The following is a 26981-nucleotide window of genomic DNA, read 5'->3' on the forward strand; positions in this document are numbered from 1 at the left end:
CACGTTTATATGAGAATTCTTCTCACTCGCAGGGCTTATCTAAGGGCAAGGACCTTGGCATACTCTCTCTTTCACTCACTCTCTCTCTGTCTGTCTCTCTCTCTCACACACACACACACACACACACACACACACACACAGAGAACTAGAGATATTCAGTCTTAAAGGCCTGCCTCTTTGACATCTACCTTCAGCACAGTTCCAAGTTTATCCAAGTTTATCCGACCCTTTCAAAGTAACTTTGGCACCAATGAATTCAGCCATAAACAACCTCAGATACAAGAGAAAAACAATCACTTTGAATAAGTAGCCATTCCTCTTGTAGATAGCCAACAGTTGCACTCTGTCTAACATTTTGCAATTCATTAGGACAACAAGGAAGTGTTGGAGTGGTGGGGGTTTGTTTTGTTTTTCCTCCCACTCTCTGAGCGCTTTCCCAGATATTGCAACAACGCAACCCAATGGCTGGATGTTGTTGACCTCAGCAACAACAGGGTCATGACCTGGAAGTGCTCATTTGTTTTCCCATAAGTGGGACCTTTGCTAGCTAAGGCCACATTTTCATCCCGCTTGGTGGGTTTGGCTGTCACTGGGGAGTCAGGCCAGGAGGACATACTATTTAATTTGGCTTGGTAACGCACCAGTGCATTGTGGTTAACCCACCAGACCCCTCTACCTCCACATTGATTCATTTTGCTTCTTACTCCTCCACCACATGCTCACATCTAACTCCAGCCAATTAAAAAGTGAAGTTAATGACTTGGTTAATTGATTTGCTATACTGTACGCAGATAAGCCAGAAAAAGAGAGGGAGGCTGAAGAAGAAGACCATCCCTTCTTCTTTTTAATTCTGCATTTTCATCCCTCTCCCTATCAGTTTCCGTCTGTCTCTCCTTCCGTCTGTCTTCTACCCCCTACTTCTCCTCCCTCCCCTTGTGTATGTCGCTGTGTATCGCTATCTCTGACTCATCCTGGTGAATTAAGTTATGCTCTCGTATAACTTCATTATGCTTTCAGGCTGTCATTCTATGGCTCATGCTCATTACATCCAGTGGGACATACAGTACCTCATCCCATTACATTTTTATACTCTTATGATCACGGTATGTGATTGCCAAGGCAACCGCAGACCTTTATCTGCCTCTCTGCAAACATTAAGCGGCAATAATTGTGAGATTTACAGGAATTCAGGAAAACCCACATAATTAATAAGTTGGTCACTTTCATTTATGAGGTAGTTGCTTTGGCCCAATCATGCATTGAGGAGCAAAGTCAAAGTATAAGCTGAACAATGCAAATAAAATTACACTTAAAAAAGTATTGAAGCATCTTTTAGTGCAGTGTACCATGAATTTCTGGATCCAGTTGTTGTTCAGTTGTTTATTATTAACTCCTGGACTGTTTCAGCTGACAAGATATCAATTCAAGATATTTCCAGAAGAACTACAATATTACTAAATGTGTCAACTATCTGAAACATCTAGATTTATGTGTTAGTTTATCAGAATTATGGTAAAAGCTTACAGACTTGCTCATGGTCAACAATCAGGCAGAAATCCATCAGCTGCAAGACCTTGTATCCTTAATTAGAGATGTTGTCTTGAGTGGAAAAAAGTAATTACCAATGCTCTTTCCATCTACATACAGAACAGTGTGTAACCCACAGAACAATGCAACAGTTTTGTTGGGGAGCTGTCAAAATCACACACTGATTTAGACGTAGACATTGTAAGTTCAAGAAAAACACCAAAAAAGTTATTTAGACACAAATATAATATAAATATTATAAATAATTCCTGGAGAGCCTTATGCATCAGGGTTTGATGAGGTACGTAGAGACAGAGTGTCCACGGATGATGCTGAAATTGCGAATATGAGGAAGAGGAATATGAAGAGTTGGAGTGGGGTGAAGCGAGGCAACAGAGAGAACAAAGGGCAGAGCAGAGCAACCGAACCATGAAAAAATTGGAAGAACGAAGTGTGGAAAGGGGAATGGAGCCCCTGTGGGCTGTCTGAGCTCAGGTCTGTTTACAACTGTAGGTGGCAAAAAAAAAAAAAAAAAAACCTCTGCATTAATCAAGGCGATTCACATGAGCACGTACCTAAGATGAACACAGACGCGCCGATATTTCTCTTCATCGCCGGTGAAGTCGGCATGCGTTTGTGCCGCGCCCTACCCCCTCTGTCTCTCAGTGATTACAGTTTCTTTAAGAAACAGACATCCCCCTGGTGGGCTGAATTTATTAATAAATTTGGTTTTGATTGTATGCACCAAAGCCCCCATCATGAGCTGATTTGTATACATACAAGCACATTAGTAGATGTGCCTACCACAAGATAGGCCTTTTGAATAATTAATGTTTCTATTAAGTGCCATGGTGCCTCCCACCATGGGCCATTAATATTGAAGAGATGTAAGCCCTTGCTAACAGCAGAGGGAACGACATCAAATGAAGCTGGGAGTTGGATGGGCATATGAAAGGCATCTCCTCAATAGGCTTTGGCCATGGCTTCTGTATGAGTTTACAGTGAAGCAAAGAGGCTTCCCAGCCTCCCAGTGACAGTGAATATAAACATCTAGCTATTGCCTTAGGAAAGAAAAATTGTAGGATTCTTCTTTTTCGCTTCCCTCACATAGTGTGTGCAAGCTTATTGTTTATATTTTAAACACCACAGGGATGTTGGACCTGTCAGTCAGTATCACACAGTAGAACAGCTGAACTCCCCTCACTTTCTTTAACCCTGAGAGAGCTGGTCTACTACACTCAGTAGTAGGGTAACACTACTGTGTGTGCTACCCTCCATTTAACCAGCCAAGAGAAAGAAGAACAAAATGTTGCACAATAAAGTGAGTCTTTGGCCCGACAACATGTAATAAAATGCCCACATACCTCACACATCTTCATGCGCACAGTAAGTTATAGTGGCTTCTTCACTGACATGCACAGCAAGCACAAAACATTAGTATGATCACTGAGGGAAAACTCAGTCATCCACAAATACACTCCTTTACCCATCATTTTCTCTCTTGTTTTTCCTCTTCATACACTAAAAAACTCCTTTTCATCTTGACCCGTATCTCTTGGCTGACTACAAGACATTTAAGACCCCATAAAGTATTTAGGATGTAGTTTGTTCAGGAACAAGTGATCAGTGAGGTTTTATCAAGCCCATTAAATGCTACTCACAATTAAATGTGACATGCTCGAATTAGTCTGAGCAGAGACCAAAGACAAAGAGATTAGCTGCAAGCTCCTAAATTGTATCAAAGGCTATTTAATTTCAAAAGCAAAATATTCAGCTATTGCAAGAATGGAAATACATCTACTGTTGCGTAGGGTCATTCTAGGACAATCTTTTTAAAGCTTCAAGAAGATAAAAATCCCGCTTTAAGAAATATATAAATATATGTCAAAGGTTGATAATAAAGAATATACAGGGAAAATCTGGGCTTGTATATTTTAACAGTAGATTGGATGATTAAACATTATTATCTCTGAATTGTATTGGAGAATGCCACTGAGCTCAGTCAGCTAATGTAGTGACATGCTAGGCTTGCATAGCCTGAAGGAAGCCGGGGCGGTGTATTGCTGTATGTATTCAGTTGAGCCTTGGCTGCATCAGCACAACTTTCCCTACCATTACTTCAGCTGATTATGTCAACAACACACTGACTGGCTGTTCACTTTGACGGCCATTCCTCTATTTCTACATAGTCTTTTCTTTTGCTTAAACTAGCAGATTATCTACCCAAAAGGGATTCTTTCTTTTCTGGAAGTTTCTTACTTGCAGATTAGAGTGCTGCCTCTCTTCTTCTCAATTTAGGTCATCTCACCCCTCTTTAGTCTTCTTATGGTTGTTGCCAAATCCAGCAGAATGTCTAAGGAAATGGTGGTGGTAAGTGGCCAATGATCTGATCCCCTGAGCTGGAGTGAGATAGTGAGCGTGCAAGAGTGGGAGCGGGGAGTACGGCGTGCAAGCTGACTGGCTGTTTGCTGGGAATTACCCTCTATTGACAGTGTGACAATGCCAGGCAGGCAACAGCGCTGCTCCTAAAAGGATTACACAGGGAGCATGGCATGGCAGCACTGGGTGGGAATGGAGGGGGAGGTAGAGGGGATGAGGATGGCAGGGTGTGTGTGCATGTCCAATCAGGCTTCCTCTTCGTCTTCCCTTTGAAAGTCTGTATGGTAAGACAAACAAGCAAGCTGGTGCTTAGAGGAGGAGGATGTGTCACCTAGCCTGAGGGAGACGAAATGATGAAAGACAGAAAGCAAAAGAAGGAAAAGAGAAGCAAAAAGGGAGGGTGTTGCAGTGAAATATGAAGACAAACTCTGCCCCTCTAAAGATTATCTACAGCACATGACTGTAATAGGTTCTCTCTGTAAAGGTCTGTAAAGGTCATTAGGATCTGGTTTACAGGCAATCAAACCACAGTCTCATGTACAAGGAGGCTCCTTTATAGATTTAGTCCCTTTGTTTTTATCAGAAATAGAGACACACAGACAAAGAGCAGCACTTCTCTCACGCCTCCCAGCTTGGAGACATTTGTGGCGTGAGCCTTTGAAGTGGTGGTTTCTCTATGATCCACTGATGAATCAAGGCTCTATCTGCCAATGGGGAGCTCAGTCGAATGGTTTTCATGCATGGATTAGACTGTCTTCCCGTGCTTGGTCTTGCCCTTGGGAAGAGCTCCATTTCACCCTCAAGGGTAGATCGAGGAGGTCTTCCAAGCTTTTAGTCAGGCCCATCTGTGATACAGCACTGCTGTCTTGTCACCATCACTGCCTTCACCTGTCATCCATCAAGGCTCAGAGGACTGAACAGAGTGGCATCCACATCCCCATTGCTGCTCATCCCATTTTGTCCAGTCCCTTTCTTTTTTTCTCTGCTCTCTAATTTTTTCACTCTCTTACACTCTCCTATCCCTCCCTTCTCTCCCCTTCTCTCTCAGGCCCTTACACTGCTTATGTAACCATCACTAAGTCTACTCGAATAGCTGCTGCCATCGCCTGACATGGATATATTTAGCCATTATGTTTCCCCCCCCTCTATACCCTGCATGCCCAAGCAGTGCTAAAAGATTCATGTATTCAGACCCCTCAGGCAGTGCAGTGACACACTTACTTTACATCCAGAGCAATTAATGTCCACTGAATCTAGATTACAATGCCGCCGTCCCACGGGGAAGCCGCAATGCCCTAGTGGATGTCGGGGGGTAGAGAGGAGAGTGTGTACAGCACCTCTGGAAGGGTCGCCGTCATGTGGTAGTTTGCGGCTCAGTAAGCGGACTGTTGGTTTTCTTCCTTCTGCTTGCATGGCCAGTAATAGCATATTGATTGTTTACATTGCACCACCAGCTCCACACAGCAAAGTGACAGTCATCTCCTCCCTACTACCCTCCTCTTTCTTAGTCTCCTCTATCTCCTTTTGCCTCCCTGTCCACTGATCAGTATTGTGTATTTTCTTTCTTTATCTCCTTCCTGTCTTTTCTCTCTCTCTCTCTCTCTGCTCTCACCACTTTTTCCTCCTCCTCATCCTCCTCCACCTCCTCCTCTTCTCCTCTCTTGTTTAAAGGGCTGGATGATGGCCAGGTCAGAGCCTCAACAGGGCTCTGCAGCACAGAAGGCAGTGTGCCACCCTGTGCCAAGGTCATGCTGGGCAGCCATATTGTATTTTATGAGTAGGTGGTCTGCAATAAGCATTAATATGGCCCCTTGTTATATTTATAATCCGTGGCAACAGCAGTAGATTCTGAGCAGGCGACTATTCAGAATATTACTGATCCCTCCCATTTTCTAAAGTATTTTAATTTATTTTAATTAGATATATAGGAAGGAGTTGTAGAAGAAGAAGAAGCGTGATGCCATATTTAGATAAAAGGAGCTATAAAACATGTGCTCTTTGCTACTTGTATGATTAGAGCATGCTCTCGGCACAATGACTCATGGCATGTTCTGACATTCTGTGGATGTAGACGTGGGGAGTGCTCTTAATTGCTTTTACAGCCACCTGGACCGAAAGAGCATCTTTACCCTTGAGCATCTAAGGAAACCTGTGCCCATCTATGATTTCTATAAGGCAGGCTCATAACAGGAAAGAAAAACATCCTTCCATGTCACATTTCACCCAAAGCATTTACAAGTTTCTCCCTGACTTTACTTTTTTTTTATACCTTGTAGGTGACCCCAGTGGCTGGACCCCCAGAGGGAGGCACACGGGTGACCATCCATGGCACGAACCTCGGTCTGGCCTTCTCGGACATGGTGGGCAATGTGGAGGTGGCAGGAGTGAGATGTACCCCTGTAGAGGATGGCTACATAATTGCTGAACAGTAAGTTATGGTTGAAATACAACAGGCATGGATGTGATGTGTCATGGGGCATCCATGGGGCAGAACACGGTTTTTTACCTGCTACACAGATTTGGTCTTAGTAGCATGTGGTTGCGTGTCAGCCATTGAGTTTTTCCACATGATAATACAGTTGGTTATGCAGAGTTTGGAAGCATAGGCTATATTAACTGGTACTGAATAAATTAACTATAGTATTATGGATACACACTGATTTGATTGATTTATTTTAATGTGCAATGTAAAAAAAAACAAACACAAGGTTGCACTGCTGCATCGCATTGCCTCTGGTACAATGAGGTATTTATTTTAATAATTTTTAAACAGATTGTTCGATTGATTGTTTTTTACACAGTTCTATAGTTTTTACCTGTTGGAAGGCCTCATAGTCACGCTTAGAGAAAAGAAAATAGACCAGCTGTGTAAAAATAGAGATGAGCAGCACGATGCCTGCGGCTTCCGTGGTCAGTGTTGCAGTTGGTGTATTTTGGAAGTAAGTCACACAAGCAGGACAAACACTAGCATTATTATTTTAAAACTTTAGTTATTAGACATATGCTGATTGGAAACTACACAAAATGTGACAAATGTTGTTTTTTTTTAGAAATATTTGTATAATTTGAAAACTTAATTCTTCATTCAAGTTAACTGACAGCAGTTGGGAAAAGGTTTGCAACATAATTTTTGTATCCCAGTTTGTAAACAACACAATTTGCTGGACAAATCTCTTGATCTCAATAGAACTCAATAGAGATCCACAGTATAAAATACTAAACATGTATCAAATCAATTATCAACGAGTAATACTGGGCATCTAAACTGGGGTTTGGATGCAATATGTATTGGGTGTAACAGCTAACAAATTCTGATCAATATATGTGTATTGCAACAAAAAAGCTGCTTTCTCCTCCAACATCTCTGCCGTCATGAAGACTGGAGCAGGTCCAAGCAGTCTGGCCCTGACATTGCTGTTCTCCCCCTGCAGCACAGTAGCCCAGTTCTCACTCAGTGGCTCATATAGTCAGCAACAATCCCATAACAGCTGTGTGTGTTTACTTGTGTTTACCTGCCTAATTGTCCCATGCTGTGCATACATCACGTTAAAGCCTGTCCCGTTCACCCTGAACTAATGAAACGTGGCCCATGATTCACAAGTTGCCCATCTCCCCCTTGGCTAGACGTGCAGACGTGTGTAGAGTTAGCAACCTAGTGCCTTATGGTTGTTTAACCTCCCCAGGTTATGTGGACCTTGCTAGGGGAAGGACAAGGATGTACACACTCTGCTAAGATGCTTTACTCTAAATATATAATAACGTATTTAAATTAGGATTAGGTTGGATTGCCTTTGGGTATTGAGCTTGGTGGAGGAAATGCAAATCTTGAAAAAAAAAAAAAAATCCGATTATACATTTTACAGGATGCTCTACAGCTAGCTCAAAAAAAATACTTATTATGCAGCTACTATAGGTTTAATAATTACACCATAGGAAATCAATATGCAACATGGCCACTGTAAAAGCATCACTGGGTAACACGGATATCACATATGTTTGTAGAGATAATATATTAGTATTTGAAGAGTTTTTAAGGGATGATTAATGCTGTGTCCTTTAGATTTTGTTTAAGGTCTCCTTGCTCCACTGATTCGGAGTCACTTAGTGAATAGTGTAAAGTTTTAAATGTATAGCAGCACACTGAGGCACAGCTGACACACACATGTATGCACACACATGCACACACAGGCTATCACAGCCGTGGCTCTCAGAGGAGCCTTTAACCCTAATTCTTTCCTTGGCCTACTTCTGCCCTCAGAAAGAGAACAACTCAGCACTGCGCCATTGCTCTAACTCACATACTTTCAGTCTTATGATGCTGTTACAACAGCTCATGAATAGTGTGGATGACACATGATACAGTATGTCTGCTGTGGTTCCTAACTCCTTACTGGGCACTTATAATTAAAATTCACTATGTGCCACTTGGCTGTAGGGGACAATTTGTCAGCAGCGCACTGATCTGACAGCACTTTAATCCATTTGGGCACAAGCTATTTTATTTAATTTATTTGTATGGCATGTAGAAAAAAAAATAGACTGAGCAAAATTAAAAAAAACTAACCCATGACCCCTGTAGCCTTCATGATCTGTTCTGAGCTGGACTTATGAGGTCATATTGGCTCTAGCTTCATTATATGCATGTCCTTATCTGACTGTTGTTGTTTGTTTCGAGCTTTAATTCAGTCACCAGGCGGACTGGACTGGATCGGACGAAAAAAAGAAAAGAAGTATACATATTTATGTGTCTTTTATGTTGCTACTTCAGAGGAGTGTGTGAAGAAGAAAAAGTCTAAAGTTTTGTATTTTTTCAGCAGTCAGAAAATACTTTTTTTTTTTTGAGGGCTGATACTATTCTGCAGAATTTCTTATAGTGGCCAAAATGAGTCCTCATTAGCAAGAATTCAGTTTGAAAGTTATCCTCAGGTTTTCTTACGAAAAGAGCAGGCCGAGGAGATACAATTGAATGTTCAGTTTTGAAAAAGCCAAACATATTTCCATAAATATACAGCCTCACAAAGGACCACTGTAGTAGGCCCTTCAGGTGGGGGATAAATTGAGTCTCCATTTGTCTGAGGCCAAGTGAGAAGAAATTTTCAGTTTTGTCAGAAAGTAAATCCACTCTCCTTCACCTAGTTCATCCAACAAAGCTCCTTGAGTCATTTTTCTGTAATTCAGATGATCAACACTGGAGAAACAATATGTCTGCTCTGTTTCACCTGCTCCAGTCCCGCCTTGCCCCTGCCAAATGCCTCACCACATCTATCTCTCTTTCCACACTGTGATTGCTTCTTGTACTTTATTACTCCCTGGCACAGCGATCAATAGACGTCCTTGTTTTATTATGTCATTTGATCTAGTCACCTGCAGCGCTGGGTGACACCTGATCACATGGTATGATAAAACTGTATTGATCCTAGCGCGTGATTTACATTAGATGTACCACACTGGCACAGCACCAACGGTGTCGGGGGGGGGGGGGCCCGGTTGTTGGTGGGAAATTTACTACACTCGGGTTGGGGTGTGTTGGGGTGCCAACGGAGGAGGAGCGCTAGTCTCATTTGAAGACTGTCATCAAGGGGGTCCTGGTCGATGTCTGGATGTGTCCCGTAATGAAATGAGTGAGACAACAAAAGAAGATTGCATTTAGAGTGGAAGATAGATCGATATCAAGCGTAGAAGTGTTTTGATTACTTTCTCCCAACTTCGCTCAGTCATTCAAACATATAGACAACCTCTGAGCTTTAAGTCGTTTTTAAGAAAGTCGAAAACAGCTGTGAGTATTTTCGCTAATCGTGACCTCATTACGCACATTACTGTAAGGGATTTTAACTCATTATTTTATGTCTTTTGTAGGATTGTGTGTCAGATGGATGCAGCTCCTGCAGACAGCAGACCCGGTGCGGTCCAGCTGTGCGTTGGAGAGTGCAGGCCCGAACTCAGAGCTCGCTCTTCACAACTCTACTCCTTTGTGGTATGACATACTTACACTATAGTTACACTACATTTCTCTCTATCTACATACAGTATAATGCACATTTGTGAATTGTGTTGTATGCATATGCATATGTATTGTATGTTGTACTAAGTATAAGACGAACAAAAGAGCTGCGTACAAGTCATACAAAACATACAGTCAGTTCAATTAAAACAATTTGTACTTTTCTTGCAAAAGTAATTGATGCGCTACAGGCAACGATGTGAGTTGCCATGCCTACCGACAGTGTAATTAAACAGCTCTGTGTATGCTCTTCATTAATGATTCCTGCAGGTTCCTGCTTATACATAGATTTTATTTGTCTTTATTTACACATGATCATGAAGTCTTCATGACTCTGCAGCCAAGCTGAATTAAGTTAAGCATTACTCAGTGATGGGGAAAAAAGAATGAGATATTCTAATATTTCTTAGAAGTATTTGTTTTGTATAGGTTTAGGTATTGTCAGATTGTGTAAGAGATAGCTTGCACAAAGTGGGAAATGAAAATAGTCAAATTTAATTGGACGGTAGGGTCATAAGAGAAAGGGAAAAGAATGAAAGACAAATGAACAAATAACTTGCTAAAATTGAAGGCAGCACTTGGCAGATTAACATTATCTACTCCCCATCCTCACACACATATACACACACACACACACACACACACTTTTCCCTGTTTCTGTCATCCGCTGTCTGCCAAGCCTGCAGCTAACAGATAATCTACTTTCCCATTTACGCGCTCTCCCACCTTCACAATTAGCATTCCCTTAACAATTAACAGCAGCCAGTAATTACTACCGTTGTTTTCGGAGTACCTGCTTTAGCCCGCATCCTCGAAGTCACACTCGGCTGACAGTTTTGAGTTTTGTCAGCGTGATGCTCGTGGCGCTATAGTAAATCCTCAGCTACCTTTTCTCACCCGTGTTACAGCTGCTACTAGCGATGGAAGCAGTGGAATTCCTCACAGAATACTTCACAGAGGCTCGAATTGACACCACTTGCAATTCCCCTGTATTGCAGGCCACCGTGCAAAAAAAAAAAAAAAAAGAATACACCATTACAGAAGCGTTCTTCAATTTTCACAACAAGACATACTCCCTATGTGGCTGTCTTTTTCAGCCAGCAATAATAGAGCACTTGGCAAAGGGGCAGCGTAAATGATAGAGTGTGCATTTAGTTGTTTTTAAATTGCTGTTTTATTTTTGTGCGCATAGTGTGTGTGTGTGCCTATCTGCGTGCGAGCGTGTGTGTGTGTATATGTGTGCACTGCCGCATGTGTGCGTCTCTGTATGACGAGCTGTCTGCTTGGATATTTCTCCATATGTCTGTGTGACAGGGGCCCTAGCTGCCTGCCGCTGTAAACACTAGTTATTTTCAGACTGTCTTTAAAAAGCTTCACTCAGACAACACACAGGAGGAGGATCTCTCAAGGACTCTAAGAGCTCCTGGTTTTATCCTCTTTTCTCCCACTAGCGCTGCACTCCACTGCCGTCAGCCTGGCAATATGAATAACTGTAATTTACCGTGGATCTGTGATAATATGTGAAGGTTTGAAGAGGTACCGCAGAGATGCTGCCCCTTTTACTCTAGAAAATATCTATCTCTTAGTCTGCCTTTTGATCTCTTGCTTTGTCCTTTCTTTTCTGCACTTTCCCTCTCCCTTTAATTTGCTCTCACAGTCTCTTTTAACCTCTCTGTCTCTGCATCTCTCTGTTTCGTAGACTCCCACGATCACAGGTCTGTCCCCTAGCAAAGGTCCAGAGTCTGGGGGCACCAAAGTAACGATAATGGGAGAAAACCTCGGCGCTGGAAGCAGTGTCAACGTTCAGTTCGGAAACCAGACGTGCGAGTTCTTCGGGTGAGACTTTCCTCTTGCATTCATTTATACCATACAAGTGCTATTAGTAGCCCATGAAATTCAATTTGAGGAAAAACAGCCTTGCGTGATCAGGCTTTTGTATAACTCAGATGGAGATTCACAGAGAAAGGCTTTTTAGTGTACGTGCACGTTAAGATGAGGTGGAAATGTGAAACGTTCAAGTGCAAATGAAAGATACAAATTTGAATTTCACAGTTTACAGTTCCAGCAGTATAGTATAATGTGGATATTAGGGAGTGAAACTAATCCACTTACTATGAATGTTGAAAGTTATCACCTACATTAAGCGATTAAAAAAAAAAAGTGTGAAAACAAACAAGTGAAAAGCAACAGGGCCGTTTCATTTGTCCGTTTGTCTTTGTTCTCTGTCATGTTTGCACTGTTAAAAATATCTTTACATAGTCAATTCTTCCTACATTTGCATTTTGCAACGCTTAAACAACACTTACGCCTGTAATACAGCACAACTGATAATATCACAGTTCTTTGACTCAGTGTTTCTTTCACTTCTTGGAGCTGCTACTTACATCACTGTCAGAAAATGTCTCCTGCTGTGAACAAATGAAAAAAAAAACATCTCTTGTTCCCAAGATGATGTGGATTATTCCCATTAAATAAGCTGCTATATTTCTCTGCTTTCTCTGCTTTCCCCCCCGTGATATTACTGAGAAATCCCCCAGGGGAAAGCCTCTTTCTCTCCCTTTGTCAGAAACTTGTGTAAATCTTAATAAGGTTTAGATGACCTACTGCATCAAACTCTGTAATAATAGCTTCCAGAAAACCTGCTGCTCATACGTAGCTTTCTTCTTTTTCATCCAACCCCCTCTTTCTCATTTTATCTTTCTATCTATCTCTTCATATGTTCTCACTCCCTGTTTTTTTTTTTTTTTATTCTCCTGTCTCTTACAGTTTCCTTCCATCTCACTCCTCCCATCCATCCTTTCCTCTCTGAGTTGCTCCCAAACGCCCTCCATCAACTTTCCACTCGTCTATGCATCTATTTTAAGCTCTGCTAGGGTAGTCTGACTGTAATGCTGTAAGGTTGAGGAGTCAAGCCAGCTTTAATGAGATATGGGGCTAATTACTGGTTTGTGTTTCTCCAATGTATTCCTGGCTTGGGAGAAAGAGGAGGATGGGGGGGCCGTTCTACTACAAGCTCTCCTCTTCTAATGAATTGGGACGAATTCGGGGGGTGGGCAGGTAAAACATGGCGCCATGGAGAGAGAGGGGGGGGGGGGGGGGGGAGCACATATGACAGTGGTCACAGACTTGTATGTGTATGTGGTCATGTGCACCTGCATGTATTCATAGCCAGAGTGATTATGGGTCCTAGAAAAGTCTGGGAAAAGATCTCAGATTCTCTGTGTTCAAGGTCTTTGAATTACAATGTTTAAATACAGTTATTAGAGCTTATTTATTTTCACCGTGAAATAACAGGTTTGTTCGTTCTGCCGTGTTCTAACTCAGATAATTACAGTACAAAATGATATATTCTGTTGTTGTTGCCGGTGTTGTACCTTATATAAATAGAATCCCTACATTACTGTGATGGTATGGTTCGTTCAGACAATAAATTAATAAATTGTGCGTGTATTATAATCAAATTTAACATCATGGAGCATTTAAAAGTTTATCCTCTGTTTCCTGAAACACGCAGATACTTTCTGCATTTGGCACTAGCTTTACATAGAGGTACCTATTAGTCTAATTGTATACAGGTTTAAATAATTCCATCAATGTGTGTATTCTGCTTTACTTGTAGACGGACCATGACAGAAATCGTATGCTGCTCTGCGCCTTCCCAATCTGGTGTGGGCCCGGTGCAGATCAGCGTGAGCGTGGACCATGCTCAAATCAGGGAGAGCCTCACCTTCGAGTACATAGAAGATCCCACTGTCCAGCGTATTGAACCGGACTGGAGCATCGCGAGGTAAAAGTCATAACACTCGACCTATAGGATGCATGTTGCACCATATACACTCCACATACTGTACATCCTCCTAAACTTTTGTCCCCCAGGCAAGAGTTTCCTTTCCCCATCCAGAACTTTAGAGCCAGGCCCAGTGGTAATAAGCAGACACGGGTCAATATTGCACTTTCAATTACTGTTTGGTTCCCTTCCAATTAGTCTAGATCTGATAGGACCGCCATAGCACACAGATTGGAGAGGGCGGTTACTGTTGAGACTGAGACTCTCCTATCGAATGCAGTGTTGATCCATCTGTTGAACATCTTTGGCAGATAGATACACATACAGCATACACTACTAATTAAAAGGAGGAGAGGGATGAAGATGAAATAGTGGCTTATTAGAACAATGTGCTATCAGAGGTGTGAGTCTACAGCAGATGGCTTAGACTGAGAGAGGGAGTGCAGGGGGGACGCTGCAGCGGAAGTGTGTGATGGCGCAGAGGGAGTCGAGGGGAGAAATCCAAGGAGACAGGGATTGGTCATCTTTCTTTACATTTTTCTTCTGTTCTTGGAATATAGGAAGAGAGAGTACATTGGATATTAGTTAGATCATTCTCTCTTAACTAACATAATGTGCACTGACCTGTATCTTCTCGAAAACGGGGATTAGAAGTCCAAAAAATATAGATATAAACATAGATAGATAGAGACAGTAGAGAAGGTCAGTATGTGACTCTTATCTCCACACCAGCTGTGTATATAATTTAATGAGCTTATAGACAGCGCGACGTCCATTTACAGTGACTCGATTTCCACGGCGCTACAGTAAAACTACAAGCCTAATAGCACAGACCTGTCTGACATTTATTATTGCAGCAGTCCCCGTCTGGCATCTTTATTCCGCGCGCCACACGCATAACAACAAAAACAACAAACAACAATAACCCAAACAGCTGCAGGGAGAGCCAAACATCCAGCAGTTTCCCTCCTGCTTTGTTTGTGTGCTTTGTTTGTCCTGCTGTGTTATGAAGAAGCCCAGGACCACCACTGCATCCTTATATGCTTGAGCTGCCTTGGTATTTCAAACACAAATCTGCTCCGGTTGATTGTAGCCAGTTGAAGTCAGTTAAAAAGCAACTCTAATCATCCTCCACTCCAAAGGCTATTATCTCCTGAAAGAAACTGATGATGAGAGCCGGTTTGATGTGTTTATTTTCAACCGATGGTGAACATTCTGAGGAGGTACATCGGGGTTAGTTTGGTTGAGAATTGTCTTTGTTTCTTTCCCTTTCTGTTTCTTTCCTTTATTCCTTCTTTTCTCCTTCCTGTCTTGCTATCTATCTTGAAGTTAAAAAAAAATTGGACAGAGAAACAAAGAGGAATTTGACAAACAGGATTATTCATATCCGTGTCTACTTGTGTTTTTCCCTCAGTGGTCACACCCCCCTGATGGTGACAGGGACCAACCTGGACGTGGTTCAGGAGCCCAGGATCCGAGTCAAGTATGCTGGCCGAGAGTCTGTCAATGTAAGAGCCATTATACTGCCTTTACCATAAAGATAGTGCTGTATGTGCACCGGAAACCAGTCAAAAGTTTGGATATACCTTCCCATTCACTCGTACTGGTACTGTACATGCTGGATAATGTATGCTAGCTAGTTCCTGCTTGACTCACTGAACACTGCCATACAAAGCAACCTAAGCAATGTTTAGCTGGTGTAGAAAAGCGCTATCTCTCCTAACAGCCCCTCCAGCTCTCTTTGCTTCCTTAACATCCGCTTGAACCCAGTCGTCTCAAGCACTCCAACAAGCATCTGAATAATGCAGCTGGCAGTGAGAGTGGTCTGCATGCAGTGTTTAATTAAGAGTTTACCCTAAATTTTCTTCAGACTTAATTTCAGCTCCGCACGGCAGCCTGTTAAGCCCAGTTGTGTTTTATTGTCATACAAGTCATGCTGAACATTTTTTATTTGTTTGAGAACAAAAAAAAAAATCAAACAAATACTTTTGCAGTCATGGAGCCTGCTGGAGGACAGTAGAGTTTGAAGAGGAGTGTGGGGGGGCGGGTGGGGGTGGCTCAGTGAGGGGAATGTTGGAGATGTATGCATGATCGAGGGCAAGGAGACTCCTAATGGGTTTCAATGGAAGATTAACTGCGGTCAGAAGTCTTTGGTCAGCATAAAGAGCCCCTGTATAATCAAAGTCTTGGCTGCAGGAAATCGTTACAAATTGCATTTGAGCCCCTGTCCTGGGGGTCCATGTTTAATTAAGAGGATGGGATTTCCTCTCTGTGGTGTGGGCAAAGGTGAGCAGGGCAGATGAATGGACTAAAGAAGAGTGGAAAGGACAAAGAGTTAGAGGGATGGGAGAAGAGAACAGGTAAAAGAATAGCTCTCTGTGCCCAGCGCTGCCTAACTAGTGAGCCACATTCAGCATACACACACTACTCTGTATTAACAAAACACAAAAACATGCTCTAATACAGTAGTTCCTAACTTTATTCCTTGTAACCCGGTTAGATTTTCTTAATTTTTACCCTAGTAACTATCCTGTGATCCCTTATATTTATCTAATGACCCTGTTTGGTAGTCCTGACCTCTAACTGTCAACCACTGCTCTCATGGTAAGGTTTCTAAAACATATTGCAAAGATACATCAAACATCTTGACAAATACCCACTCATTCACATGCTAAACACATGTGTTTGTTGGTGCACTGTAGCATATGTACAAACATATAGGTTGGCACTTACTGTGAACACATATAACACTCTATCTAGCCACCTAAATCTCATGCCTCATTTATAGAGAGACACAAACCTCCTCCGTGCCTCACCTCAGCTACGGATTTCTACACAAATGTGTTTCAGCATGCCTCCTCCCCCTCTGCAATCCCAGCTTCCTATTCCTGACATCAGTAGTCTAAAATTGGCCTTAAGTGTCTGACTTGCTTAGTGCTTAGTGTTCCTTTACTAAAAATCATAACTCTGCCCTGGGCTTTTTGTGCTACAATGTTCCCCCATGTAAGGACACGGTTTCCCTAAAAGACCTTTTTGAGTTTTGAAAGCCTAGTAATTGCAAGTAAAATACAGATCTGTGCTGTTTTATGTGTAGAGAGGAAAGAAAATACTTGATGAGTGAGAGACTGCTGGAGACCTGGCGAAATGGGATTTGACTCGCGTGCGAGTGGGTGCGGCGCCGTCTGATTTGTCAGTTTCCGAAGCTTTGAAAGAGAGTTGTTCATCTCCACCCTGCCTCATCTGTTCCAACTCCCAACATAGCGCCTTGCAAAAGAAGCCTGTGTCACCGTCTTGATTGCCACCACAGCCACAGAGAATGAATTTCTATTAAATGCTAAGGTTACAATTACCTATCCTTCATCCCATCTCCCCCCCCCCTCCTCTATCCCTTTCCTCTTTTGTCACTGGAGGAAGGCAAACAGCAGAGCAGCCTATAGCAATAAGAGCTGCTGTCTGTCAGCCAGCCTTAAAATGATCACCTGTCTCCCGCTAAATTGCTTCTCTTCTCCCCCTCCCTCGTGTCACCTGCATAGATTCACAAAGACACTGGGAGCAAGAAAAAAAAAAAAAGACAATTTTCTTTGTGAAATGCTCTGTATCTGTCACAGGATTCACAATTGAAACATTTATCATAATCTTGATTAAAGCTAAAAGGGTTATTTTCCAGCTCCAGAACATTTCCCTGTCCCAGAAAGATTTCATCTACGGCATTTGCCACACTTAAGACGTCTGGACTGGGTGTCAGACTTGGTACATTAGGTGCATTTGCAGCTGCTGCTGATCATATAAAGTGTTCGGCATGGGTGTGCCAGGCTCCTATCACTTCTGGGCCAATCAGGCTGATTGTCTGATGCACTGAGCACTAGAGGAGGGTGCCATTCATCACTATAAGCAATGCTAATGGACACTCAGAACTTATAATTTACATGTTCATAATGATTTTGCATTATAAGCCGTATGCATGTGTCTTACGCTGCCGTACGTATCAGAATCAGCATCATGAGTGGTTCACTCAATCATTATGGCATCTTGAGTGTCCACAGTCTGGAGGGCTAGTAATACTTCCTCTCTGACATTTCTGTTGTGTTGCTTTCGTATTGACTGTAGAAGAAGAAAAGGCATGAAGTAGTCCTTGGAGAGGATGTTTGAAATTAGTCACACTCTCATCACAAGACATTCAACAAATGATTTTTTCACTTCCAGCAATGGCACATGTCTTGGAGGCACATTAAACTACTGCTGCACTAGCTTATATAGCACACAGACCTTATACGGATGGATCAGAGCTGAAGTTAGAACTAATGCCAGTATTAGCAGTTGGTTAGAACAGCAGGCAGGCAGGAAAATAGACACAGTGTAGGAGTAACAAAGTACAGGAACAGCCGAACAGCCAGTGACTAGCGATTGAATGTTAGCCTCCATATGACCTTTGACTCTGTGACCCCTCGCATTTCTCCCACGCGCATCTCCACAGCCAGCCTATCTTATCCTTTATTCCTCTCTCACTCTCTCTCTCTCTCTCTCTCTTACTCTCTCAGTCTTTCTATCTTTCTCACTTCTACCCTGGCCAGAGACCTTTGAATGGTTGAGTGGGCTGTAGCAGCACAGTAGATCATGGTAATGTATTCAGCCAGAGGGGTTGGAGTGTTACTGCCTGAAAACACCCTGGCTCCCTCCAACACTAGAGAAAGAAGACAGATGAGGCCAAGATTCCAATTATTTTCTCTATCTGTTGACCTCAATTCGCTTTATCAATGCTGAACAATGTGTAGTTTCTTTCCCCACATGGCCTAAAGGAATGGATGCACTATGGTAAACTCTGTATTTGGCAATATGCTGTTTTTATTGTAATGCATTAGAGATGGAGAGTAAGGCCCGAAAATACATACTGTAATGTTGTTTGGAAGGTGCGCGGCGTGATGTCATGACTGTATTATAGTATTCTGTTGCAAAGTAGATGGAGTGGTAGAAAATGAACTTGTAAGTCAGTAGAATACTTGGAAATCCAGTAATGCATATAGATCCTTTTATAGTGCAAAGATAATGCACTAAATATTTATAAAATGTACTTAATATCCATCTTTTGTAAGGTAGAAGTCATGCCAAGGTGTCACAGTGTTTTGATTGACAGTCATTGATAGCTCCACCCACAGTGGAACCCAAATACCCCCATTCGCCATATCAAATCCCACAATGCCCCATTTACCCATCGCTATTTATTCGCTCATCACTTTGGATTTACACACGTCACACTCACTGCCACGGCCAGAAAAAAAAAAACCTCCTACATGATAGCAGCAGTTTTCTATCCTGACAGGATTCAGCGAAGGAAAGGATTTATTTAAGAAGGAAAAAAAAATGGAGAGAAAGAAAGAGAGAGAAAGTGAGGACAGTGTCGAAAAAAAAAACCTCACAGTATCCATCTCCAGCAGAGCAGATGGTAGTCAGAGCTGTAGTTGACTTGCAAATGCCTCACTGTTCTAACGTAACAGTCACGAGGATGCTGCAGGAGCATCTGGGCCTGTCTATATAACATGTCACCATGCCTTAAGAAAGCAGACCATATCAAACTTGACATCAGCGCTTTTATCCATTAAACCTTTTAATTCCCCATGTATTGACCAGAAGAATACTGTATTACTGTACGACTGGGTAAAAGCAATTTATGTGCTGCGTATCCATTTTGGAAAAACAAAAACATAATTGATAATGATTCACTCTCTTCTGCAAAGCACAAATCAATGTTACACTGTGAACAATCATGTTATCACACACTGTTTGAGTATGTACGGCTTTTATTGTTGGATATTTGATCTTTAGAACAACAATTCAAATTTTACAGGTTACTGTATGTTTGATTTACAGTGAAATTACATTGATGCATTGTAAAGCCTCTGTACAATTTTCAGACACTGTCGTCTCCGCTTGCAACTTTTCAGTGATTAATGTGATTTCACAGAACCTAAACTTGGTGGAAGTATTCAGGAGTCCTATCTGGTTGTGCTATCTATTTTTTTAAAAGGGCTTATCTTCTCGCTTGTGTCATGTGCTGCTACTGCAGTTTGTAAAATTGGAATTCTAAAGAAAAATCTCACAAGACCGAGGAAAGCTGAGCATTCAGGACTTGTTCAGCTACAGACTGGTACACCTGTATTGCTTGCTTACCTGTAGCTAACGTCTAACCAGCTGATATTTCACACACATAGAGGTTATACCCAAGTTCTGAATTAATTAATTTTCAGACTTAGATTCAATGCTCTACATGGTGAAAACACGCTTCTGTAGTCTATATCCAAGTGCAGAGACCATCGCTACAGTCACACTTCTGCAACTTGCCTTGCACCATGCTGGCGAAATACAATTGGTGTAGCCTACACAAAATGAGTTTGCATCGATCTCCCTGGCTTGCTCTGGAGCCACAGACAACAGGTAGGAGGCGTGGTAGTCGCTAGCATTCAGCAGCTTTGATGATATTTACCTCTAATTAAGTTTCTTCCCCAGAGAGAGAGCTCGGAGGGAGTGAAAGGAGATAAAAACCTCTCTGAGCAGAGTGCTGTGCAGCAATCAATCCTCTCTCCCCTTCCCTCTAGAACAGAGCCAGGGAGGATGGATGGAAGACAGGTCTCTCATCTGGGCAAACTGGAGAGAAGTAATAAAAGAGCCATAGCTCAACCTCTACCTGAGGAGACAGAGGAGCAATGCCTCCATCCTTTGTGGTTGTTGTCCTCCAGTGTTTTTCAGTGAAGCAGTAGCAGCAATTTATTTCCGATTTTATGGAGGCTTCCTCTGCAATAAAGATGGATTTAATGACATACAATAAATCCTTTTCTCTGAAAAGAATGGGGATTTTATATGCCAATTATTAAGCTGCTGAGCTCACTGCAGGGTTCATGTTCATACTAATGTGTTTCAGTAAAGATCATACTTAAGGTTATAACAAACAGAGGACTTTACACTGGATCAGCTTGAAAGTTGGTGTTTTATTGTGGAGCCAGAGAAAAGAAAACCAAATGTCTGAGTTTGTATTGTTTTGTCTAAATTTATCCTGGGTGACTGGAATCACATTTCTTGTTTCATTTCAGGGATCTTGCGCTATCATAAAGATGTTCTGCAGACTAGTTAGAGTGCAACACATCCTCAGTAGAATCTCAGAAAATGGATTTTCTCCCTAACACATTTTCCTCCTGTTTTTGTTCATCCTCCCAAGGTGTGTAAAGTATTGAACACGACCAGCATGAGCTGCTACGCTCCATCCCTGATGGCAGAGTACCAACCAGGTTTGGACACGGTAAAACATGCAGACGAGTTCGGGTTCATCTTCAACAATGTCCAGGCGCTGCTGGTCTACAACAACACCAACCTCCTCTATTATCCGAACCCTTACTTTGAGCCCTTAAGCACCACAGGTGTCCTGGAGCAAAAACCAGGCTCACCCATCATTCTCAAGGTACAGGAAATGTTAATGTGTATGCATATTGCTGTTTTTATGTTTTAAGTGGTTCAACCTTCAACAACAGACCAGTCACTGTAACCTTTGGCAAGACACTGGTTCCCCTAACTGCTCACTCATTGATTACTTTCTCTGGATATCAACATCAGCTGAACATATATATAATTTATATGTTCAATAAGCCTTACTACTTGAAGATGTAGAATTCATTAAGGAAAATATTTTATTCTTTCTTCCTGATTTGCAGCTGTTCCCCCTTACTGCCTCTCTGAAATATATCACTTCCTTTGATCTCAGTATGGGATCATATTTGGCCCCAGCTGTGCCCAAACCAAGGGATCTAATTTACAGTGTATTTAGGTGACATATTGGCTTTGTGGATTTTTGAAATTGTCTGATCTTCATTGAGCCATGTGTTTATGTGTCTGAGATTTTTCTCCTAATTTCGCACCCCTCTGTCCTTCTCCATGTGCCCACAGGGCAGAAACCTGGTTCCCCCAGCATCAGGAGGGGTGAAGCTTAACTACACGGTACTGATTGGAGAGACTCCCTGCTCTGTGACTGTGTCTGAGAGCCAGCTGCTGTGTGAGCCACCTAACCTCACTGGGCAATACAAAGTCATGGTCAGTATGCTCTGTCCGCATTTGTGCATTTGTTAGTGTCTATCTTCCTAACTTTCCTTCCTCTCTATTTCCATCTGTCCCTGTATTTGTGATTTCTTCTTCATAATAGTTGGCCTCTAAACTCCATTATTCGCGTTCTCATCATTGTTCATTCAGCTGAAGGAAAGGGTCAAAGGGAGAGCAGTATGTGTGTGCTCTAGCTGTCAAAAGGTTCTGCCAGAATCCACTGCAATTATTTTTAGTTGCCTGCTCACTTATTGAGTGCAAGCCCCAGACTATTTCCCTCTCAACGTCAGTGTGTAGGTGGCTGCATGTGTTTGCTCTCAGTATCAATTTCAGCAGACAATATTTACCTGTGTTTTGGCAGGATTTCAGCAACTTGGCTTATGCATTGCTGTGTACCAGTTAGCATGTGTTATAGATCTCCCGTGGTCAAATTTTTTTGAAATAAGAGTAAATTATGCATCTTACCTTTGTGTTTTACTTTTTAGGATCTTCTAAACTAGGTGATTATGTGTGTTTATGTCTCTCCGCAGGTTCAGGTAGGTGGTCTCCACGTTTCTCCTGGTGCGGTCCACATCATGTCTGACAGCCTGCTGACCCTCCCTGCCATCGTCAGCATCGCCGCCGGCGGAGGCCTCCTCCTCATCATTGTTATCCTCGTCCTCATCGCCTACAAGCGAAAGTCACGTGAAAATGACCTCACCCTGAAGCGCTTGCAGATGCAAATGGACAACCTGGAGTCACGAGTCGCCCTGGAGTGTAAAGAAGGTAAGTATCAAAACAGCAAAGTCAGCATACAGACCAGTGTAGCAGCCCACTGTTAAACTGCAGATTGTAGAGTGAGTTTGATTATAGGTCTACTTTGCTTGGAATATCCATTTTAGAGACAGTAATTTTAGAGGCAGCTCTATCTCTTATGTAGTTGAATGGGGCTGGTGAATGCATTTCACTTGCATGCTGTAATCGCATAACAGGCATAAATGTGTATTTGTGCATCTAGTACAGTAAATAAATAACTGGTGGCCTGTGTGCTTTAAATAATGTAGTGAAAAATTCTTTCAAATCTAGGTCAGTGAGTCATCCTGGTTATATATCAAAACACACAGATTCAGTCAGTTAGCCCTGCATGTGACCTGTCTCATCATGAAGTGAATGCTTGCAGTCTTTACTGCTTTCTAGTCTGCATGCGGGATACACACATGAATACAGAGTTTCTCATTAGAGTAACGTGAACCTCTTCCCAGCAAGAGGTTCAGACACATTATGTTTATTACATTTTATTCACATCTTAACCGGAGGGGTAATTCCACACAGAGTGTGTGTGTGTGTGTGTGTCCTTGTACGTGTGTCTATTTATGTATGTGTTTGTGTGCAAGTGTTCCACGAAAGTGAACGTTGAAAGTGCTTCATCCTTCATTGTCAGTGTCTCTGCTATCTAACATACAGCTGCATTGAAACACACTCCTCTCGTGTATGGGGATTTTTTTTTCCTATCTTTATTCAAGAGCGTGGTCTTTCAATTTTAGAGCATGACTATTGATTTCACATTCAGATTTTGTAATTCTTTCCCTCAAACCCGGCCGTTGTGCTCAAATAGCCCCAGCTTGCGGGCAGATTTGCTCCACTTCTGCTTGCACTCAGATATACTGTTGCTTGCACAGATTTTTTGTTCCAACTTCAGCCTTTCTCCTCGTACTCGGGCAGCTTCTGTGCGCGTGTGAAATGTCTGCTCTCAGATTTTTTTGTGCAACAACCCTGTCAAAATCCCCCCAACCAATAGAAGGCCAGTTGTAGTGTTGACCAGTGAAATGATCCCTGCCTCCTTGTGGGCACATTCGCTTTACTTCTTAGAGCGTCCCGTACAGGCAGTGTCCATTTTGTTGTTAGTTGCCTAGCAACAGTGTTCACATAACGTACAACACTTGAAAGCCAAGCATATTATCATGGATGTGTTCTTGTGCTGCAGATATGACTTTATCAATTCAATTTGAAGGAAGTAATTTGAAGCACCATTAAAATAAAACACTTACTTGAGGTCCGTGACTTTGGCGATCCATGTTGGCCAGCGATCTTCTGAGCATCCATCCATCTGTAGAGTCATGAAGTTGACGTTGTTTTCTCCAGCACATCGACAGGAGGCCAGTGTGCTAGACGGCTACTCTGTTATATGTAGTTATTATAGTAAAATAAAATGTACAGGCACACGAAAGCAAGGGAAGTACATTTAATAAAGCCCTGGAGGGCAGGAGTGGATGAACCCAATTAAAGAGTAACCACCCATACGGGACACTCTAAGAAGTAAAGGTAATGCGCCCGCAAGGATGCAAGGATCATTTCATTGGTCGACACTACACCTGGCCTTCCGTTGGTTGGGGGGGTTTTGACAGGATTATTGCACAAAAAATCCAAGAGCAGAGCAGAAATCTTCGAGCAGACGTTTCATGGGCACACAGAAGCAGTGAGGAGAAAGGGCTGAAGCTGGAGCAAGAAATCTGTGCAAGCAACAGTATATCTGAGTGCAAGCTTACAGTCTGAGCAGAAGCAGAGCAAATCCGTGCACAAGCCGGGGCTATTAGCGTGCGAGGGAAGGGAAGGGAAAGAATTATAGAATCTGAACATGAAATCATTAACTCATGTTCTCAAATTGAAAGACCACAATCTTGAATAAAGACAGGAAAAGAAAGCCCCACACCCTTGTGGCTCAGGGTTAAGAGAGAGCACAGTTTGTCATCTGAACTATGACCTTCTTCCCAGTGGGAGGACACCAGATAACCTCAGCCTGACCTCCAGCTATCACTCTGAACAGCAGTTCATCAAGTGCACACAGCACTGTGCACAGTCTACTCTCTGTTGCAACATTAAGTTCCACATGAATGATTTCAAATAAACACTGCTGATTGCCCCCCGGTGTCATCATCGTGGTCATTATAGCCAATCACTTAGACGGCAAAAGTGAGGTTTATGTTTGACAGTGTGCAGGCGATTTCATCAGCCAGAGAGGACCTTATTACTTATCCCCTCCAGCCACCCCTGATCGTCTCTCCAACCATTATTATGTAGTGAAAAAAAATATCCCATTGCTGCAAACTTCCAGAATGGTAAAATGACAGACAGACAGAGAGGCAAGCAGATAGACAGAGCAGGCAAACAGGGGGAATCAGTCACACGCAGGCAGCCTTGGGAAAGGAGAAGATTAATGTTTTAACCATTAGCAGTGGCCAGGAGTGTACTGCCCCGCAGGATGGATTTAGATGGGTACCTGGGTTCTTCCTTATGAGTATATACACTCCCTGTGTGCCCGTGAGTGTTGGTGTGTAAACCCAGGAGTCACAGGGAGCCATGGGCCAGGAGGTGTGGGCTAAGACTGGTCGGGGATGGCGGAGTTTCGAGGAGGGTGTTGGGGGACTGCTGCTGCTCCTGTGATAGGCTGCAGACGGGGAGCCTCCCCAAGGGCGGTGGAGCAGAGCAACAGAGCCGTGGGCCTGAACAGGAGTCAGTCAGGATGGAGCCAATTAACTAGTGCTCACCTGCAGCCTCACACTGAGATGACACACACTCTTTGGGGCCTTAGCTACAGCCAATTTACTGGCTGGTAGATAAAAATGAGTGAGAAGGGAAGCTGTGTGTGTGTGTGTATGTGTGTGTGAGCTGTGTGTTTTTTTAAGGCTGAAATGTGAAATATTGAGTTTCTCTGACATGAAGACTATCTTGGGCTTTAACTGTCAGCTTCATCATAACGGCAATAAACACCATGAAGATAAGAGGGATTCACATATTTGGTCCTTGGGGATTAAAGAAAGGTTTCATTCTCAGACTGCATGTCTCAAGTATTCCCTCTAACTGGTCCCTCTTTCTTTCCTTCTTTCTCTCCAAGCTTTTGCTGAGCTGCAGACAGACATCAATGAGCTGACCAGTGACCTGGACAGAGCCGGCATCCCCCATCTGGACTACAGGACATACGCCATGAGGGTCCTCTTCCCCGGCATAGAGGATCATCCTGTCCTCAGAGAACTGGAGGTAATGAGAGACAGAGAGCAAGAAAGAGAGGGGCAGAGAAAGAGAAGGTGGAAAGAAGAAGATGACTGAGACACATAGACAGCAAATGCATTAAGAGAGGGCAAGGGAAGGTCAAACTGAGGTAAAAAAGAGAGACAGGGAGAGAGTGGTAGAGTGTGTCTGCCCTCACCATTCCCCCTGCAGCGTAACCTCCATAAGCGGCAAAGTGCTTGAAGGGGAAAGGATACCAGTGTGCCACTTATCCTTTCTACCCTCTGGTCTCACACACATACACACATATTGCCAATCACGCTGGGCAACATACACACATACACGCATATATATACACCTCACATGCAAGCTCCCTCATGGAAAACAGGGTCCCAGCACATGGCTATTTCATCCACCAGTGGATGCAGTATGAGGGGTAATGAACTGAGTAATTCCCAATCCTCAGGCAGGACTATGGGTTCCTCCACTGGGGGGAAAAACTGGCTGGTTAACACTTTTTCACTCCTCTTCATGGGGCCTGAATAGTGCTGGGAAATGAGTTTATTTTATATTGAACACACAGAATGGTGTCCAGAGGATGAAACTATCAGGGATAAAGAGATCCAACATGATAAACATGGCATACATGACATAGAGGTCCACTTTTTTATTTTGTAGAGGCAAGATGGGATTGGTTTACTAGGTATGATTAGGTAGAGGGCGGTGGCTCGGATTAGATGTGCCCTGTATGCTAGAGGTCAAAGGTGATGTTTCTTCACTTCTTAGCACACTGATGTTCAGTAAGCGGCAAAAGCTTTGTGTGACAGGTTTATCAAAAGAACCCAAACTAGATATCCAAACTTACACAATACTTATACTTACAAAACTTACACGCATACTTACACAAATACATAGACACTGAGTATTGTCACTCTTGGATTGTCTTACTCTGGCAAGTTATTTGACATTTGACTTGAAAGTGGCTGTTAACTCAGGGTACAATGCTCTTTAACAGACCCAGGTCAATAATTGATTAAGACCTTCTCAGTTACTCACCACGAGTGGAAATTTCTGTCTGCCTGAAGTGAAACATGAGTGGGGATTTTTGGTGCCTTTGGAAAAATCTTTATTTTGTGTGAGACAAGGTCAGGATGAAATCTGAGGAGTAACAGTACTTTTCAGAACACAATTCAGGTCATTAGCATTGACATTTATTATTCAAAT

At 42.6% G+C, this 26981-nt stretch overlaps 1 protein-coding gene across 1 annotated transcript in view; it reads left to right on the forward strand.

Moving 5' to 3' along the window:
- Positions 1 to 26981, forward strand: part of plxna2 (plexin A2) — a 169628-nt gene that overhangs the window by 113165 nt on the left and 29482 nt on the right. The window contains exons 13-21 of the mRNA XM_044351917.1: positions 6183 to 6334; positions 9763 to 9880; positions 11607 to 11743; positions 13527 to 13694; positions 15109 to 15202; positions 20902 to 21141; positions 21624 to 21767; positions 22304 to 22538; positions 25645 to 25787. Coding sequence (XP_044207852.1) covers positions 6183 to 6334; positions 9763 to 9880; positions 11607 to 11743; positions 13527 to 13694; positions 15109 to 15202; positions 20902 to 21141; positions 21624 to 21767; positions 22304 to 22538; positions 25645 to 25787 — 1431 coding nt within the window. The remainder of the gene's footprint in view (positions 1 to 6182; positions 6335 to 9762; positions 9881 to 11606; positions 11744 to 13526; positions 13695 to 15108; positions 15203 to 20901; positions 21142 to 21623; positions 21768 to 22303; positions 22539 to 25644; positions 25788 to 26981) is intronic.

This window comes from Thunnus albacares, chromosome 5 (assembly GCF_914725855.1).
Source record: "Thunnus albacares chromosome 5, fThuAlb1.1, whole genome shotgun sequence".
Lineage (NCBI taxonomy): Eukaryota > Metazoa > Chordata > Actinopteri > Scombriformes > Scombridae > Thunnus > Thunnus albacares.